This window comes from Rhea americana, unplaced genomic scaffold, assembly GCF_003343005.1.
Source record: "Rhea americana isolate MKP2758 unplaced genomic scaffold, rheAme1 scaffold_89, whole genome shotgun sequence".
NCBI lineage: Eukaryota > Metazoa > Chordata > Aves > Rheiformes > Rheidae > Rhea > Rhea americana.
Window position 1 is genome coordinate 1,414,207 of NW_028187077.1, and position 18,929 is coordinate 1,433,135.

Below are 18,929 nucleotides of genomic sequence, written 5' to 3' on the forward strand. Positions count from 1 at the left end.
AATAATCTGTTTCTTGAGTACTGGGCCTCTTGCTCCCCAAAGTAATGGAAACCTTACTGAGGTTTTTAGTGGAAAAAGGATTGTTCCTGTATTAATTTATCAGCAAAGCACGACTTCCCCCCCCCTCCAGTCTCCTGGTCTGTAGCGGAGAACAGTGTATCAGTCACAGAACATCTTGTCACACACACACATCAGCAAAAGCATCTGCAAATTCTCATCCAAGAATCTGAATTTGTGGTAGTGGCTCATAGCAACACACGAAACAAAGAAAACAGTTTGACTGGCCTTTTAAAAGAAAACTGAATTCATAACGAGTCCTATTTTAACTTGTGAGCTGAGGAAGATAGATATGAACATTTGAGGGAGGGCAGGGAACATTAATGTTATTTGTATAATGCCTCTCCACATCATGGCCATGTGTTAAATTTCAAGTGTCAAGCCCTCTGGCAGTCTAAAGTTCCATTTTACATCTAAGTTAACATACTTAATTAAAGCAGCACCTCTTGGCATWGATAAAAGTCACACATTTTTAAATTAGCTCCTATATTTTGGCAGGTCTTTCTTCAGTATGAGGTGACCAAGTCACTTCTCCAGCTTTTGCACAGCTAATAATTTCTTCAATGATTTACTTCTCTCTCATGAAAGTAAGGATGACATATCAATATGCATTATGTTCTATTTGGATTACAAGTGAATTAATTCACTGCGCTCCAGTAATAAAATTTGTCCTCACCCGTCAACTCCAAACACCACACCAGGGACTCGCAGTAAGGAGTAGTATTTCTCCTGGCCTTGAAGCTCATCTTTCCTTACACTGGCCTTATGAATGGTTGTGAATAAGCTGGAAGGCAGAAAGTCCTTCTAGAGCTCTGCTTGGGAACAGTCCTAAGATCAGTCACTGGAAAAGAGTTTGTAAGCCATTCCCATATTAGTATACTAATTACAGATGTGACGTTTGGCAACTCCGTCAACCTTACTTACACCACGGCTTTGATATGTCTAATACTTCAAAACTATAGGCTAGAGCAATTGCAAAGCCAGAGTCATTTGTAAAACCTTCTTCCCCACCCAACTTTTTTTTAATTAATTGCCTGGTACTTCAGATAAAAAAAGCAAGATTTGGGATCCTTTTCTAGTAGAGCTCTCTTACTGCCAATTACATCCGAGTTTCTTGGCTTCTGGCAGCCATCAGCTTACTGTCACAACTAAATGGCTCCAGAAAGTAAGTAAGAACTTGAATGTTAAGCTTGGTATGGTTATTTAAACAGTGCTTACATAAACTAAGGCAAGAGATGAAGGGTGTGAGAAGTGGTGTACTCAAAATGGATGGTCCTGTACCTTGAGGAAGGCATGCCTGAGGAATAATTTTATACTAGGAAGATTTTGCCAGTTAATTAAGCTGATCTAGTTAAGCATATTTATATTGCTGCAGAAGTACTAGTCTAATTAACATCCTGAAGGGAACCAATAACATTATACTGATATGGAACTACACATACGCAATTTTGTTCTTTGCCATTTCCCTTAAAATAGTAAATGCATGGTATGTGCATCACTTGAGCTGCAATCACAGAAAGAATGGTAAAGGCAGTGAGCAGCAAATAAAGCATAGGAATTAACACTCAAGACAAAACATAATTCTTTTTAATTAATTGGGGGGTCTCTTTCTGTAAAAGGCTATTCTCAGACAAAATTAGTATTTGTGGATAGTCACTCTAAGAAAGGAGATACTCAAATTGTTTTCTTTGGCATAACCAGAAAGCAAAYAGATTAACTATTCTAGCACAGGATTATGCAACTGAAGATTTGTGTTGATAACAGAGGAACTACACCTAAGTTCTGCTTTTATAAATATGAGTATGTATATCCATATGTATGTCCAAAATAACTATATTTACAGTCTCTAATTTTACACTTCTTTCCACTAAGGAATGATCAGAAAGACACTCTTTTATATATAACATTTWTATATATATATATACACACACATAYATATATTAAAACATTACATATTACATATGTGTGTATAAATATATATATGTATGTATATATATATAATACAACTCCTCTAGAGTTATTTTGGCTCTCTAGTATGAACAAATAGGTTTTTTTTTTGTTTTGTTTTACTTCACTTTACTCAATGAAAGCAGTGACTCAGATTATGCCTGGGAAATAAATCAGTTCACCAACCGTGCTATTTTTAGTCACCTTTCCAAATGTGCAACACTGCTCTAAATTTTTCATCTCACAACATAGCAGACAAAAGTTGTGAGAAGCACTAAACCCGAAACAACTGTTTGGAGCTGAGCTAAAGGACAGCCAGGACCATCTTCCAATTACTTTAAAGAAAGACAGTATGCTGTCTTTTACACTCCTTAAAAATGTTATTCTTCACAATTTTCTTAAAAATTCTATTTTTGGAGATAGCACTGGATCCCTGATCCAGTGCTGATCCTGATTTCCATCTACATACATTTTCACTTTTGTTTTGAATCCCTGCCAAGCAGGAAAAGCAAACACAGTCTTCTCCCACTCTGTTTCCCCCTCCTCAGGTGTTCTTTCAGTGCCTAGCCTTTCTTTCCACCAGTCCTTTCCACCTAGCCTTTCTTTTGTGTGTAAATCACACAAAAATCCCTCCTAAACATGTCTCCTCTTCTTTTCTCCCCCCAAAAAGCTCTGATGCAACTCCTCTCACCTGACCCTATGAAGCAGCTATCTTTCCTATCTAATCCTGGATGGGGGAAATTACTCAGAGATCCTCTTTTTGGGGTGCTAGATTTAATAAGCAGGATATATCTACTACGAAATCTAGGAGCACACATTTGAAAAATTCAGTTGCCCATTTACCTGTCACCAGCAGTACATTTCCCTCTCCTGATGGAAGTATGTACCTATGAAGCAGAGTCATCAGGGAAGCTGGCAGTCAAATTACCTTACGACTACACATTTAAAAGAAGCATCCTTGCTTAAGGTGAAGTTGCAAGAGCAGCAGCCTTAAATGGCAGTGGCGCAACATCACAGTATGGCACAGCAACCTCAGACTATGCTTATTTGGTTCCAGCTACATGCCACCACTGAAAACATCATCCCAGCTGCCTTCCCACTGCAGAAGCTGGCAGTCGCACTGTCAGCAGGGAGTTTGGCCGTCAATCTGCCTTGCAAGAAACCAACCATGGGGCTTCAGAATTGAAAATTTCTTGTCACTAACGCTTCTCTTCTCATTGAGTCACTGACATTTAGGGCTGCTGCTCTTGCAACTTCACCTTAAGAGAGATACTGCCCATTCCTCCCCTTTCCTAAAATCTCTTCCATTTTCCAGTATCCCAGTCACGTCAAATGTAAAGCCTTAGCTCCTCCATCACATCATACTTTACACAAACAACACTCCTGTACCCTAGAAAAAGACTCTGCCTAGGCAGGAAATAGTATTTGAGGTAGATTTAAAATAGTATTTGAGAGCTAGGACAGACTTATGCACAGAACCTGATTCTATGTTACAGAGAGATTTTAGTTTAGAGCTGAAGAATCCACATGTGCATATCATATTTCACATAACAGAAGGACACCCAAAGGAGAGCTTGCATGTTAATCTTAAAATGATTTCTTTGATACTCATATAAGTAATCAGGAATACAACACCCAGTTAATTTATAAAATTTTGTATTTGGTTGGCCTATAGAAAAGCAAGTGTTAAATAATCAAAATATAATGGTTGAGTGCTTTTTAGAAAACCTCTGCATTGTAACATTTAAATGTACCATTATGTGCTTTTTAAAAGCCTGATTGGAAAAATTACATCATTTTGGATTTTCTCAACATTTGGTGCGTAAGCTCTCAATGTCTAAGAGCCCTATAAATAGACATTTGGACCACTTCAGTACAATTCTTGTATGCAGTTTTTCCATAATCCACTCAACTCTATTATTCAAATAAAGTGCAACYGGATCTTTTCTTGGGAACAGGGATTATGCAATGCTCAGTATAGGAGGAGCCAGAAAAACAGTATAAAGCCAAGCTTGAGTTACAAACATTTGCAGAGCAGCAGTGATTGTTTATATTTACATGCTGTGTTTCCATTTTTCTCACCTAGCACCCATTAGCTTCTTCTGTCTCCCGATTCATCAAATTCTTTTCCTCTCATGTCCTGAAATATCTGGAGTATAGCCAAGCACAAGAACATCAATTGTCAATGGACTAATAATGAAAATATAATGATTAAAACTTCCATCTAACTAGATCCCTATGCTGCTAGGGACTATTGTTTCAAGGTAAAACTATAAATCCCTAAACTGTAAATGGCATTTTGCCAAAACCCACTGAATTTTGGAGTTTATTAGAAAGCAAAACATTTATATTTTCAGGTTAGAGATGGCCAAATACTACGAGAATAGCTTTCAAGAGGCAGAAGAGTTTATCTATGTTTTCTGAAAGACAACTGCAATTAATATGCTCCTTCAACCTCATCACGATTAAGAGCCTTCCACTTATATGCCAGTAGAACATACAAATAAATACACATGCAATACAGCGATGAGAACTCTCAATGTAACCCTTGGAAATATGCTATATAACATTGCTTTTATATGCACATACACACACATATATAAACACCACAGAAATTTCATTTACCGCATCTTTCTTTTCATTATATATGGAACACATCAGTTATTTGCTTAGTGTGAATCACTTGGGTAGACAGCTCTATCAAAGATCTGAGTATATATGATCTGCTACAATATATAGTAGGACAGAAGAGAGCTCCAGGATAAAATACATTTTGAGATGGAGTCTCAATAATAATGAAGGTAGGACTTCTAGTCAGTTCAAGACTCAGATGATGTTTCTATAGATCCCAATTTTATCTCATGCCTAAGGTTAACTTAGAACTGCAACAGTCTGTCCCACCTCTCCTGAAGCTCCCAGCTATGGAGATACATAAGCTGTAGGGAAAGCTTGAAAAGGGCTATTTTTAGCAAAACATGGTGTTATGGAGTTGCATGTTATGGAGATAAGAGAATGGAAATACATCCAGGGAAGCCAAAAAATCTGGAGAACACAGGGGAGGCAGAAAAGATCAGATATTGTCAAATATCTATCAATGGTTAGAATGGGAAAAAATGCCAAAGTGTGTTGGTGCCCATGCGGGAGACATTCAGGAACTGTCTTTCCTTTTCACTAACTCAGGCACTGGAATTCTCCAACCTGAAATGCACAGGCAGCAGAGAAGGGCCTTTCCAGGAAATGGAGAGGCTCCAGCAGGGAACTGAAGTAGAGAGAAGTGTGTCAAGGCTCTGCAGAAGCCAACTGGGAGACTGCCAGTGGCCACTGGGGTTTTAGGCAGCTGATGGCTCTTCTCTGAAATGTCTTCYGGAGTGGGAGATACTGCAAGGAAGATGAGTTCTGAAGAAAAAGAATCCACTTAAAAGACTAAATAAGAAGTATGAAAGGCCCTAATCATAAAATAACCACTCCTGTTTTCTGATTGCCTTTTCACTGAATCAGGACCCAGAAAAAAAGATGCTCTTTACTCACTCCAAGTCTTAGTTTTCACTATCACAGAATTTTCTGTGGTCTCTGCAACTAGCACCAGCAATCACAATAAAGAAGTGCTTAAACCAAATACTGCCAGTGATTAACATTTTGATAGAAAAATTCCTGAAAGTGGGAATCAGCTTTCATACCACTATTTACATTCTTTTTCCATTCTGTCTTCACCTGACTCGTGAGACATTCACTGCAAGCATGATTCAAAATGCCAGTTTGAGAAAAAAAATCTCCACTTAATCTCTACTTCTTTTTTTGCAACAAAACACAAGTTCTCCTTGGCTATGCTTGCAAACTTAAGTGCTAAAACATGGTAACATGTTCTCGCCTCAGTAACTCAGATAAATTCAYATTCAGTTTTTAGCCAACATACTACTCAGTTCTGGCAATACAGCTACATTCTTCTTCTCTACAAGGATAACCAAAGGAACCCAAAGGAAACAACCTAAAAATCCAACTTGCTAAGTAAAATAAAACTTTGTGCAGAGATACATCGACTCAAAAGGAGAGATTCAGCCTGAATTTTTATCAAAAGTTGATAAATTCCAAAAGTCATATATTTCAAAATAAATATGCCCATATAAGCATGCAAAAGTAGGACCTAATAACACAATCACTTAGCTATAACACTCCTAAGTTAACTCTTATACTTGCAATATACAGAATGTAAGAGAGCAAGATATTAAAAAACAATTATGAATTACATCTTCATATATACTCTCATTTAACATAGATAAGTATGCCAATATTATGTAAGAACACTCTGCCTTCCTTCAGAAGTAAAAACATTAAATATGAATGWTTTACTCACAGTACACAAGTCCAAAGACATTATACAGGCAGCAAATTTTGAGTGTGTAAGTGTATCCAAGGTATCAAACTTTTCTCCAACTAGACTGACAGATACCCAGCTGTCCCGTGGATAGGTGATAATGAAAAAAGAACTGCACATCTGCTCCACTAAATAAGGTGAGAGAAGTCTGTTTGACTGGATTTATCTATTCATATATCATTATTCAGAAATGCACGGCTGGGGTTAGGGGCCAGCCCACAAGGGCTGATTTTTGTTTGTTATTTAACTCCCATTTGTAGAAATGGAAAATTAGATCTAGCTTGTGACTGTTTCATATGCTGATTTCTGCTGCTAAACTCTAAAGTCATAACCACATCTAAGTGCTTACTTTAGAAACTATGTAGAAAAAGTTGATTTTACCTGAAATTTCCATCTATTGTTTCACAGACTTATAACTGCAAGTCCTATAAGAACATAAATTCACTTGACATATATGAGTTTAAAAGCTGATTCCTTTGRGGACCTGTGATAATTTCAGCATCTGTTTGAAGCACTAGCAGCACCAAATCTAGAGCTCTCCGCCATGCCTCCATCTTGGCTGTAACATTATCATAAACATTTAAACCCTCCCCAGGGTCAGTGAAGAGATCAGAACCACCCTGGACCATACCACCACTTTTAAACTCTTTCAATATATATGCTGAGGGAGAGCCACAGTCAGCTGCTTTTTTGAGGTGACATTTAATTAAGGTATGTGCTTCAAACCCCGAGGCAGCTTTTGCAGTGTTACACAAAACCGCTGAAAGATACTGKTTCCAGCCACTTGCTAATGCCTGGAGCACAACCGATTTATACTCAGTCGAAGATGCCGCCAGCCAAGAAGGATTGTGAAACACTTTCTCAGCATTTGTACTTGCTGGCTTTAAAGACTCTTCTGCAAGCATCTGAATCTGACTAAGGCATAAGAGCTCAACTGCACCACCACCAAGAAAAACCTTCCCTTCATATAGGGCATGATGCAGCCGATACACAGAAGTCCAGAACTGGTCTTCAATGAGCTGCATCTTTGAAGCTACAGTAGTAGTGAGCATGGCTGTGAGCAGGGGAATTCCTTGGACCTTTATCCTGACTGGCACAAGCTCACCCAGCTCCATTGCACGCCCATCGCAGGCCCTCCACAACTCCACCTGGGCCCCACTCCCTAGATAACGGGCATTTAGCTGAGCGAGGTATGTCACCGGCTGGGCACCAGACACCTCCCCAAAGGCACATAATACATTGTGAGTCACAGAACCTATTACCAGTATGTTTTTTGCGATGCATCTTTCCATCAATTTTTCACACACATTTCCTCTGACCAAAATCAAGTTTACCTCAAGATGTGTTAGAACATCTAACGCATTGCTTAACCACGTGTCTCCTGAGCTGCCTTCTTGTAGGTTTGGATGCTCCAATATGGTCCTTACATTACATGGCCTATTGAAACCTAAGTGTCGATACTGTTCAGTTAGGTCGCCATCCACTAGCAGTATCCAAAGAGGTTTGTCTTGAAGGTATTTGGCAACTGTGGCTTGTTCCGGTGATACTACTGTGATAAAGCCTGGGCAAACACAAGAGTAACTTTCAGGCAGGCCCAGTAAACAGCATGTCACAATTTCTGTGATGTTAAACTGGGAAGAACCACTGCTTTCAGCTCGCTGTTGTTGATATGCAACAATGTTCTGTAGCAATTTCATGCTAGTCCGATTTCCATGGCTCAGAGCCATTGCCAGGTGTCCAAAACCACTACATTCACATGGATATGATGATTGTCCTGAGAGATAACCCTCAAAATTGCCTAACTGACTTGAAAAGTTGCTTTTTGATAGAGTGCTGAAGTATCTACTATGACTTAATTTTTTTTTGTTACAGCTGGATGCGTTAACACCACTTTCAGAAATCACAGATTTGCTTCTGTCATCCACTGGTTTGATGAGGGAAGCTATTGAACCAAAGCCTGTCAAAGCTGAAACTAGGCAGCTGTTACTAAAATTACAACTATCTTCTGGATGGGCATGGGCATTTCTTGGAACAGCAACTTCTTCTGACACAGAAATACCTTTCTGAAAACACACTGGAGCATTTAGAGAACTGTTGGATCTAATTTGGGAAGTTTTGTTTTCAAAAATGTTTGTCCTAACACTGCTAGAGCATAGCTCTTTATTTACATCATRTACTGATAGTTGAAGACTCTGAACTTTCTCACAGCAAGAGTTCAAGCCCTCAGACATCACAGATACTATTACTGAAAYAGGAACATTCTGCTGGAGACATTCTAGCACGGCATTGCTCCATGCGCCAACAAGAAACAACAGGGTACTCATCCCAGTTTTAAATTCCTTGTTTTGTGCCTGAATGGTTTCATTAAGAAGCTGTCCAGTAGCACTACTTAAATCCAAACTTTCGATCAGTCTGACTGCGGAACAAGTCAACACGCTCTGGTTGGTGCTTTCGTCCACCACAAATTTGTATGACTTCATTGGCCCCAACAGCGTTCTTCCAGCTAAGGCTAAGGCTGAAAGCTGCTGAAGTCCAACATGCCTTCTTGCATTCACTTCCCTGAAAGCCATGGGCAGCACGCAGCGTCTGTGAACAAAACAAACTTATTGCCCCATCCTCACAGTGCTCCAGAGAATACATACAAAAAATTAACAGTCCAGTACTGAACACAGCCTTTTTGTGACGTACTGTGTATGAAACAGCCCTTTATCCAGCACATTTATTATGAGACATTGATGCATGTAGTTGATGAAATGATGCATTGCTAGAATACCATGGAAAATTTTTCTCTTGGCATATAGCAAAATGCTGTTAATTCCAGTGGTTTCTTAAACATGAAGCAGTACAGATTTTACAGCACTGCCACTCCTCTCCTGACCTGCTAGCTGGAATTTCAGTCGTCTTAGAACACAACTTTCGTAGGGCATAAAGGACAATTTTATGTGCAGCCAAAGCACTCACTACAGATACATCTTAGTATCAAGAGTTATACTACTGATTTGAGCCTTCAAATCTGGAAAAAGATAATCAACCTTATTTTACTCCACTCTCTTCCGTTTAACACACACTAATATTCCATTTAACATATAACAAATGGAATGCCACTTCCTTATGTCTCATACAAAGCAAACTGCCAAGTTTTTAAGGTTTTGGTCCACTACTCGGTTTTAACATGCCAAAAATAAGTCTTCTTTCCCTTGCAGTCTTCTCCACACCACAGTCCTGTGGCAGACCACATAGATTAAATTAAAGCTCCCTCTTTCTTTAAAATAACAAAAGAGTATATACAAARTAAGAAGACATTTGAGCTTGCATACCTTCTACGCTCAGATTCAAATAATTTATTTCACTTCCCTAAATACCCCAAAATTGAAAGTTATATTTTATCTCCGCTCTTGATAAGTCTGTTGGAAAATTAACTCAAATGAGGACAAAGTAGGACTCTGAAAAGTAGAGTAGCCCATCAGAAACAACGTTCATATGCTGATAACTCTGAAGTCCTAGTCCAGCCTGAGCTGACAAACAGAATTTCCCTTCAGTTACCAGATACATCTTGAAGCACTAAAAGGACCTTTACCTAAGAAATTATTTAATCTACAGTTATCTGTAATCATTAATTACAGACTTTTAGGTAACCAGGTATTTTTTACTTTGAAACTGCACTGGGAGGGTGCAACTGAAAACGTCCATTCAACCCAACTAAACATTTCTGGAAATTTTTCTTAGTAGTCTCTTGTGATAATAATCTAGTCACACTATATATCCATAGCAGTGCCTTCAGTAATAAAAAAAAGAAAGAAAGAAAAAAAAAAAAGGTCTTTTTTTTCATTATTGGAAACCTTAGCTTAATGTCTCTCGAGTCCTGTGTCCAGTTCTGGGCTCCCCAGGACAAGAGAGACATGGAGCTGCTGGAGAGAGTCCAGCGTAGGGCTATGAGGATGATCAGAGGGCTGGAGCACCTGCCCTAGGAGGAACGGCTGYGAGAGCTGGGCCTCTGCAGCCTGGGGAAGAGAAGACTGAGGGGGGATCTTATCTACGTGTACAAGTACCTGAAGGGAGGGTGTCAAGGGGACGGGGACAAACTCCTTTCAGTTGTCCCATGTGCCAGGACAAGAGGCAATGGGCAGAAATTGAAGCACAGGAAGTTCTGCCTGACCGTGAGGGGGAATTTCTTCCCTGTGAGAGTGACGGAGCACTGGASCAGGTTGCCCAGAGAGGTGGTGGAGTCTCCTTCTCTGGAGATCTTCAAGGCCCGCCTGGATGCAGCCCTGTCTAACATGCTCTAGGTGACCCCGCTTAGCGGGGGGTTGGACTAGATAATCTCCAGAGGTCCCTTCCAAACTTACTGATTCTGTGATTCTATGAATGTCACAGCAAGCTGTTTGTTTTGAAACAAACAAAAAAAATGAAGCAACTAAGGAATAACATTACTTTATTGAGCCTGGATCATGGAATCTGATATCAAATATGTTTGCCCCAGTCCCTCAAAAAAATCATTCCATCTGATTTCTCTTAAGCATTTACTGACATCTTTGTTTCTGAATTCAGGCCACTCTCAACTGGTAACAAGCATTTCTCAACCTGATCTGGTGTTCGTAGAGAGCACAAATAACTCATTTATGGTTCTCTTATTTAAACTTAGGGAGGGAGCTAAATTAGGTAGCCTAAAACAGCGAAAACTCTCTGTCTAGGACCTCAGCATGTAGTTAAAAGATTYTGGGAGGAGGATTTCCATTTTCCATCCAATACAGTGAAGTTTTTACTCCCCCACTGCTCCTGAGCAAGGGTTCAGACCAGCAGTATAAGCTATTCCCAGACTAGAAGTGCATCTTTATTTCAACAAATAGAAAGCCAGGGCTGTTTGTAAGATGGATTAATTAACGTTAGTGCAGGACCTTCTAACAAGTCAATGCATTTACATTAAACCTCAATGCAACCAACTACAAGGTGCTTAACTGAAGTTTTCTCTGAAATTTCAGCTGGAAAATGTCCTCACCTTCAGCTTGTAGTGACACTTTAAAACTGTAACTTTACTTTGGACATCGGCCTGTATTACTGCAGCTATGCAAAACAAGACCAAACGGACCCAAGGCTTGGCTGCAGAAATAGTTGAAGGCAGGGTTTGTGCTTACAGGAAAAAGTGTTTTTACTCTGCTGCTTGCACAACCTTTGGCAAGATGTGTRATTTAGATCTTGTGATATTTTTCCCTCTTCTACGCATATTATTTTGGCAAGAATAACGAAACTAACATGCTGTAGAAATCAACATACACTGGACCCAAAAATTTAACTTTGCTTTCCCACGGGCSCTTTACCTCTTTTTCCATCCAGTTGAAGGTAGAAAAAGTTAAAAATCAGATGAAGTTACATTTCAGAATCAAGTGAAAGAAAAGAGATCAGCAAAGAGAACGAGGATCCTGGAGAGTAAATGAATAAGCAAAACTGGCAGTGAAGACTAGGCAGGGAGGAGACACTGACTACAGAAGACTTCTGCTGAGCTAGCATGCACCCTGACCTACAGCACCTTGCCTCATCACCTATCTCTGCAAGCTAATGAGCAAAATAAACTCACCTTTAGATACATTTTGTTATACTTACCAAAAAGATTTGGGGAGCGTGCTCTGGTGTATGAGAACTATACAAAACACTTACTACTTTGCTTTGCTTTACAGCACCTTAACCACTAAGGTTAAATTGCCACAACTAAATTTTAGATCGGTCCATTTTCTGGWTGAATGCATTTCCATAAAACTTTTGGATGCAAACATGTGCATGCTGTGTCCCTAGTTCCAGCACTGGCGCACAGTGAATGGGAAACGGGTACAAAACCCCCTGCTTACACTAAAACAGGAAGGGTGCAGACAGCAGTCACGACTTACCTCGTCTACCTCAAAGTGAAGGCTAGCACTGCTACGGGAAGAGCTTCCCGGATTAGAGTAGCCAAAGGGAAAAGGCCATGGGGACCCACCTCCGCATTACTTGGAGCCTGGAAGTAGAAAGCAGGGAAAACGCCAAGTGGGGAGGAGGAGACTACGCCCGTTAGCAGCCGYCGGCTACGCAGCAGGTGTGGCGGGGCTGCTCTGCTCAGGGGCTCCGCACCGGCCGGCAGCCTGCCCGCCCGCCCTCCAACGGGTAGCAAACAGCCAGGCGGCGGCGAGCGACTCCCGTCCTGGCGGGGCCCTTCCCGGGCCGAGCAGCGCTGCTACGGGCTCCTCACCACCTGAGTAAGCCGTGCGCTGCCCCCCGCCGCGCCTGGCTCCAACCCCGCCGCTGGCCGAACGCCTGCGCAGCAACGGCCGCGCCGCGCGCCACCAACCGCCACCAACCGCCACCGGCCGCGCGCGACGCCCCGTTGCCAGGACACTGCCGCCGCCGCCGCCGGTTGTTCGTATCGCCATCCGACGAGGAGGCCACRCGTCCCCCGATTGGCCCGGGCCCTGGAGGCGGGCGGAGCCCCCGGAAGGTCCCGCTCGTTGATTGGACGGGAGGCGCTGGAGCGCCAGCCGCCCGGGCCGTTGGGAGCGGTTGCGCGGCGGGGCCTGGCGGGCTGTGCCGGAGCGGCGGCGGCGTCCCTGCGGCCGCGGCCAGATGGTGAGCGTCCTGCCTTCCCCCTCCGCCCCGTCCCCCGTCGCGCAGCGGCTGCTGGCCCGGCCCGCGACCCTGCGCGCAAGTGCGCCATCGCCGCCTCGGGGCCCGGCGCGGCGGGCTCGAGCGGCTGCGGGCAGCTGGGCCGCCGCTGATCCCCTCGCAGCACGCGGAAGTAAACGCTGCAGCAACAGCGGGGGGGGGGGACACACCCCTCCAAAATTGTCACTATGAAACCTGAATCCCCCCCCCGCCTTGTGGAGATAAAACAGCCAGAACTGCTTCAGGGTATAGGGTAGCACGGGGAATACGCCTGGGTCGTGTTAGCAGCGCTACCGAGCKCCTTCGCGTCATTCCCTCCGCAGTAGTAGCTGGTGCGTGCAAGCGGTGCTGTCGAGGCAGGAATAGGAAGTGCGTAAAATGGATTTGYTTGGAAGAAATTCTGCGGGGCTTAGTTTTGAAACAAATGGAACAAGAAGTGATGCAGACAGGATTCATGGCCACTCTTCGACATCTTCGAAACTTTGTATGTGATACGTAAGAGAACAGGGCCAGCTAGCATGGAGGATGGTATTCTTTGTAATCAAGAAAGGGTCTCATGTGGGTTTCTCTTAGAGGAAACAGTGAAAATCTGGTGTCTCTGTTAATGGCAGGAAAAAGTCAGAGGTCTGCCAGACAAATGGATTTGCAATCCACCCAGCAGGGTCACATCATGTTTAAAAAAAAAAAGTTTTCCTAGTACAACAAAATAGAATGTTGTATTACACATACTGGATGTCTCGAAGCAAAATCCCAGCCTAAGAAGTGGGAAGTATTCACCAGAGGTAAGAAACTGCTTAGCAATGGCCAGGAAACAAACTTCTTTTCTGGYAATTTTGTTTACTTTTTCAAAGCCTATCAGTTAAAGTTGGGGGTGGGAAGGACTTTCCTTCCTTCCATGAATTTGTGCAGATTGAAGCCTGAAGGACTGAAAGTTGTCTACCACCTCTTAAGTGTGCTAAGGTAACCTGAGATGCTGTTGGATTTGCCATCTCTTGYTGCAAAAAAATGTCTTAAATTCTAGGTTACCATTAATAATAGTCTAGTGTGTATGCAAGGGTGAAACAGGGGAGAGGGTTCCTCATTGTGGTAACTGAACCCTGGGAGAAGAAAACAGAAGAAAACATYTTTCCTGCTTAATGTATGGGGGCAGTCTCCTGCACTAGCTAACACCAAAAGCCTGAAAGGCCTCTGAACAAGAGCCTGGATAGTAATACACAAGCTCAGCACAAGCAGATTAATTCTCCTTATGGGACCAATCTTGTTGAAGTCACTGCTACCACRGCATGTCACTAGTACAGTAGCAAAGCCAGCTAGTACCCCTAGCTGTGAGGGTGCTTTTCTCATTTTCCAGGTGAAACTAGTGCTGAGAAACCAAAGCAACCAGCAGGAGGTGCAAAGGGCCTTAGTCACTCCAGGGGAGCATTTATTTTCAGACTGCCTGCCTGTCTTTCTGGCATTACTTGTTCAACTGATGATCCTTCTGTTCAAAACAGAAAACATGAAGCTCCGATGCTTATTCCCCAGTACCAAAGTCTACAGCGTCTTTACCTTCTAGGATAATCTAAAAAAACATGCATAGTGACCCAGTGCCTACTGGTTGCAGCAAAGAACATCTCTCACTTCTACTACAGCTTTAGCATTTTTATTGTTACTATAGTTGCTCGTTATATTTTGTTTTTATTTTTCCCTAGAATAAGCTATTTCTTATCTTTTCTGTCCTCTTACTGAAGGCATCCAACTATAGAAAACCTGGTTTAAGTACAGCCCAGCGGAAGAAAAGTGGTTTGAAACCTGAACTTACAGAAGAGCAAAAGCAGGAGATCAGAGAAGCTTTTGATTTGTTTGATACTGATGGATCTGGAAGCATTGATGTAAAAGAACTGAAGGTTTTTAAGTGTTTTTTTTTTCTTGGATGGAAATATTAGTTTCAAAGTTATAGCTGTTAACTTGCTCTATTTAAAATGATTTTGGTGAATGAACAACAGTAATAGCTCATAGTTTTGACTGGACTTGGGATTACTACATGGTTAAGCTGACAAAGCTCTAGATGCATTACTTTAGAGCAGGCTTCTCTAATACACTGATGGTAGGTCAGTTAGATTTTAATATCCAAAAATTAAAGAACTAAATGGTTCCTAAAGAAACAGTACATATTTCTTAAGTATCTTCATGACTGAMAAAGGATATTATTTCTGGGAACCGGATTTTTGTTTCTTTGGGATGAATTTCACAGTATCAGAATACTCATTCCATAAACTAAACACATTGGTTACTTGTTTTGTTATGTACAAACAAGAACAAAACAAAGATCTGAGTTGCAGTTCAGGTAATGTGTGTGTGTGTGTGCCTGCATGTGCATGCAGTAGTACAAGGGGAGGTTATTCTCAGTTCTCTTGCTATGATTTAAGTGTTCCCGATTTTTTTTTTTGTTTTTCATAGCTTGGAACTTTTACCTTAATCGTGTCTGTGCCTCTGATTTCTCATATGCACGCTCTCTGCATTTACTTCTGTGCACGTTTCCTAAAAGTATGGGTTACCTAAGGTTGAGGCTTATCTAAGGATTTATTTGGAAGTACTTACACTTGGTTAGGGAGTGTTTGTCATCAGAATGCAGGTTATACGTGTGAAAATGCAGTCCTTTAACATGGAACAAAATGTTGTAGCATCAACCATTTAACACTACATTTTTCTTTTTTAAAATTCTTTCCAAAATGTGAATATTTTACAAGAGGAAGTGTCCTGTGAATTCAAAGTGTCCTTTGAATAATGGAATGGAACACTTTCAGTCATCCTGTCACAAGGCATTGGGAGACAACACACTTAAGCTAAATACTATGTTTTTGGTGAATTGGCATTTTCCAGTAGAAAAATGTTTTGTGAAGAAAATTTCTGCCCAATATGAAYTATGCTTTCCAGTACAGCATAGTACAGTAATACTTCACTTGTGTTCTGTAAGATTGAGATCTGCTTTTCTTTTCTTTGACAAGCACAGCAATCAGTCTTTGATTTTTTTTGAGTATTGTCACTCCTTCCTCCCACATGTTACCAAGGAGTGCTAAGAGCTAGGGATATGGATTTTGTCTGTTTCTGTGCGCCATATTATATAAGTTAACAGCACCTATCAAAATTAATAGACATTCTGCCCAGAATTTCAAAAGGAGTGAGATCACRTCCCTGGTCTCCAACCTCCCTTGAAGTGCCATTTTAGTAATCTAGTCTGTTTAGGAACCACATTCCTGTACCTTTAGTCCAGAAATGTAGATTGGAACCTTTACCTGACTCRGACACAGAAAGTTTCTCTTAGTTTCAAGAAGAAAAACTCCATGTTTCATATGGATCCAAAGAGAAAATGCAGCTGAGTCTTAAGAATACTAAACCTATACTCTTACTGATGGGAAAGATRAAATAAGCAAGTAAGAGGCTTCAGGCTATTTTCCTTGCGCTAAGTTATTACTACAGCTTTGGAAAAGGAAATTAATTAAGCTTTAGTACGATTGGTATCACTAGAATTCTGGTAACATCCTAACATCCTAACAAAATTGCTTTTTCATGCAGGTTGCAATGCGTGCTTTAGGCTTTGAGCCGAAGAAGGAAGAAATTAAGAAAATGATAGCAGATATTGACAAAGAAGGAAGTGGCACCATTGACTTTGAAGACTTCTTGGCAATGATGACGCAAAAAATGGTAGCAATTAAAAAATCATTTGACGGCATAAAAAATGCTGAAAGGGGGTTTTTCAGTAGCAGGTGTTTTATTATATATATATATTTATTTATTTAGAGTGAGAAGGATTCAAAAGAAGAAATACTGAAAGCTTTCAGATTATTTGATGATGATGGCACAGGGAAAATTTCATTCAAAAACCTGAAGAGGGTTGCCAAGGAGCTGGGAGAAAATTTAACAGATGAAGAACTTCAGGTAAATACTTGCTAGAGATTTCCTAATGGGCATAGACCAGTCCTGTAGCTCCTATAGTTTCAGTGAAAATCTGTGCCTACACAAAAAGGGCTAAGAGGTTACAAAGGTGAAGTGCAATAGAATACATAATTATATTTTCATATGAAGTGTTTCTGATTTGTTGTTTTTTTAACAAACAAGGTCTTGAGTCAAGCTCAGTGCCTGATCAAATGTACAATCCTTTTTGCAGGAAATGATYGATGAAGCTGATCGAGATGGAGATGGAGAAGTAAATGAACAGGAATTTTTGAGAATTATGAAGAAGACTAGCTTATATTAGTGTTTGTTGCTTTGCTTTGCAGGTGCTCCAAAAGGTGACCGGGAAAAGACTTAAAAACAGGACTGGTATCCTTACATATTTTATGACATTAAAAGAAAGCCTGAAAGGACAGATTTTTGGTTCCTTCTTCTTTTTCGGRAATGTTAATGGGGAACAGGGGTTCAGTACCCAGAAGCACTGTTAAAATGAGGTATTACAGGAATGAAGGTTACRGATGAACCTGCAAGATAGGATCTTTCTTTTTGTTTTAAGGACAATTTTGGTGATTGCAATTTTGGATAAAGAATACTATGTTTTAAGTAAAAGTCATTTCACTTGAGACCCAGTAATTCCCACTGCTTCTGGGAAAGGCTGTCCTGAACCTACAATAATAAGCTGATCTCTTTATAACATCTTCTATATAATCTTAAAAAAATAGGGTACAAGCACAGTATTTTTATTCCTTTTAAGTCTTTCAGGTCATCTTTTGGTATGTCTCTTTYGTTTATTTCCATGAATGACTCTAAAAGACAGTCGCATATATATATTTATTTCTATATGAAACACTGTATTCTCATAGCAAGTGTTTTTGAGCCTGATGGGAAGCAAATGCAGATAACCAGATATGGTCCTTCATTGACAGCTGCTTGCCACCTTTATATGTTCATTTGTTTAACAATTCCATGATCSTCTGAAACCTGAGTCTAGTCTGCTGGATTTGTCAAAGTTTACTGTATAATCAGGCAATGTCTTATGCCAGTGTACTTATTTCCAAGATGCTAAAGAATTGTTACTACGTTATTACTTTAAGTCTGTAAGGAAAGCTCAGTAGGATGACTCTCTAGGGTAAATTCTAGTTTTGGCTATTTAAAGTCAAATTGCAGGGATGACCTGCATCTGAAATGGAAAAATAATTTGCTACCTTGGACAGCTGTGAAACATTGAATGTATATAARTCCATCCAATCCAAATTCATTTCAGGCATCACAGCTGTTTAATTTTGGGGAGAGTATTTTCATTTTCTTGGGTATTTCTCATACATACTGTCAATTGTGGACTTACTGGATAGCCACACTTCTGTCTGTATTATGGACCCCTGGTTCACAATTAGACAGTCAGCTTCAAACTTCAGGAGACTGTACAATCCTAAACCGTGCTGACTCTGAAATGGCAACTAGGTAGCAAAAYGTCAGGAGAGGGTTCAGTGGGATGGGGAGGGAAAGAACAGTATTTCACYAAGATCCTTCTTCAAAAAGCATCTGCTGCTTCCCAGCCCCTAGTGAGGTTTTTCTCTGCAGAAGTGCGTAGAAGAAAGGCAGAGACCAGCTCCTGGGCTAGCTCGGTGTTACAGCTGCATCAGCTAGTGAGCCGGAAGGGCCCAGCAGGGGGAGAATTAGCCTSGGTGGAAAGGAGACATCCTCATTTACGTATTGCCTCGGTGTGCAGATGCAGAGCTGGTGCGTTTTGCTCGAGTCCTCCTAGTTCTGCACCCTGAACTGCTCTCTCTGAACAGACCCTCTCTAACCAGCACAGTAGTAGTGAGAGAACTTGCGAGAGAATAGGGGTCGCGGTGTCCTGGGAAAGTTGGAGATCTGTGAAGCCCATTATTAACATCTTCAGTGGCAGTAGACATAAGGCAGAATACTGTAAGCTTTTTAAAATGTGCATTAACTTTGTATAGTGTGAAATAAAACTGTTTTGCAAGTTTAT

At 41.0% G+C, this 18,929-nt stretch overlaps 2 protein-coding genes across 10 annotated transcripts in view; one reads left to right on the forward strand and one right to left on the reverse strand.

Annotated features, from left to right (window-relative positions):
• Positions 1 to 6,104: 6,104 nt before the first annotated feature.
• Positions 6,105 to 18,929, reverse strand: part of BBS12 (Bardet-Biedl syndrome 12) — a 114,320-nt gene continuing 101,495 nt past the window's right edge. For 6 of the 9 annotated variants that reach the window (XM_085323931.1, XM_085323928.1, XM_085323930.1 and 3 more), the window contains one exon: positions 6,105 to 8,962. In XM_085323931.1, the coding sequence (XP_085180057.1) occupies positions 6,802 to 8,962 (2,161 nt within the window). In that variant the 3' untranslated portion in view covers positions 6,105 to 6,801. Of the gene's footprint in view, positions 8,963 to 12,255; positions 12,917 to 18,929 lie in introns of those variants that run through there. The other 3 variants (XM_085323934.1, XM_085323933.1, XM_085323932.1) reach the window with 3 other exon arrangements.
• Positions 12,853 to 18,928, forward strand: LOC146584881 (uncharacterized). Its single transcript, XM_085323936.1, has 5 exons — positions 12,853 to 12,967; positions 14,734 to 14,889; positions 16,559 to 16,687; positions 16,784 to 16,921; positions 17,151 to 18,928. Exons 1-5 carry the CDS (start codon positions 12,965 to 12,967, stop codon positions 17,238 to 17,240), a joined length of 516 nt encoding a protein of 171 aa, XP_085180062.1. The 5' UTR covers positions 12,853 to 12,964; the 3' UTR covers positions 17,241 to 18,928.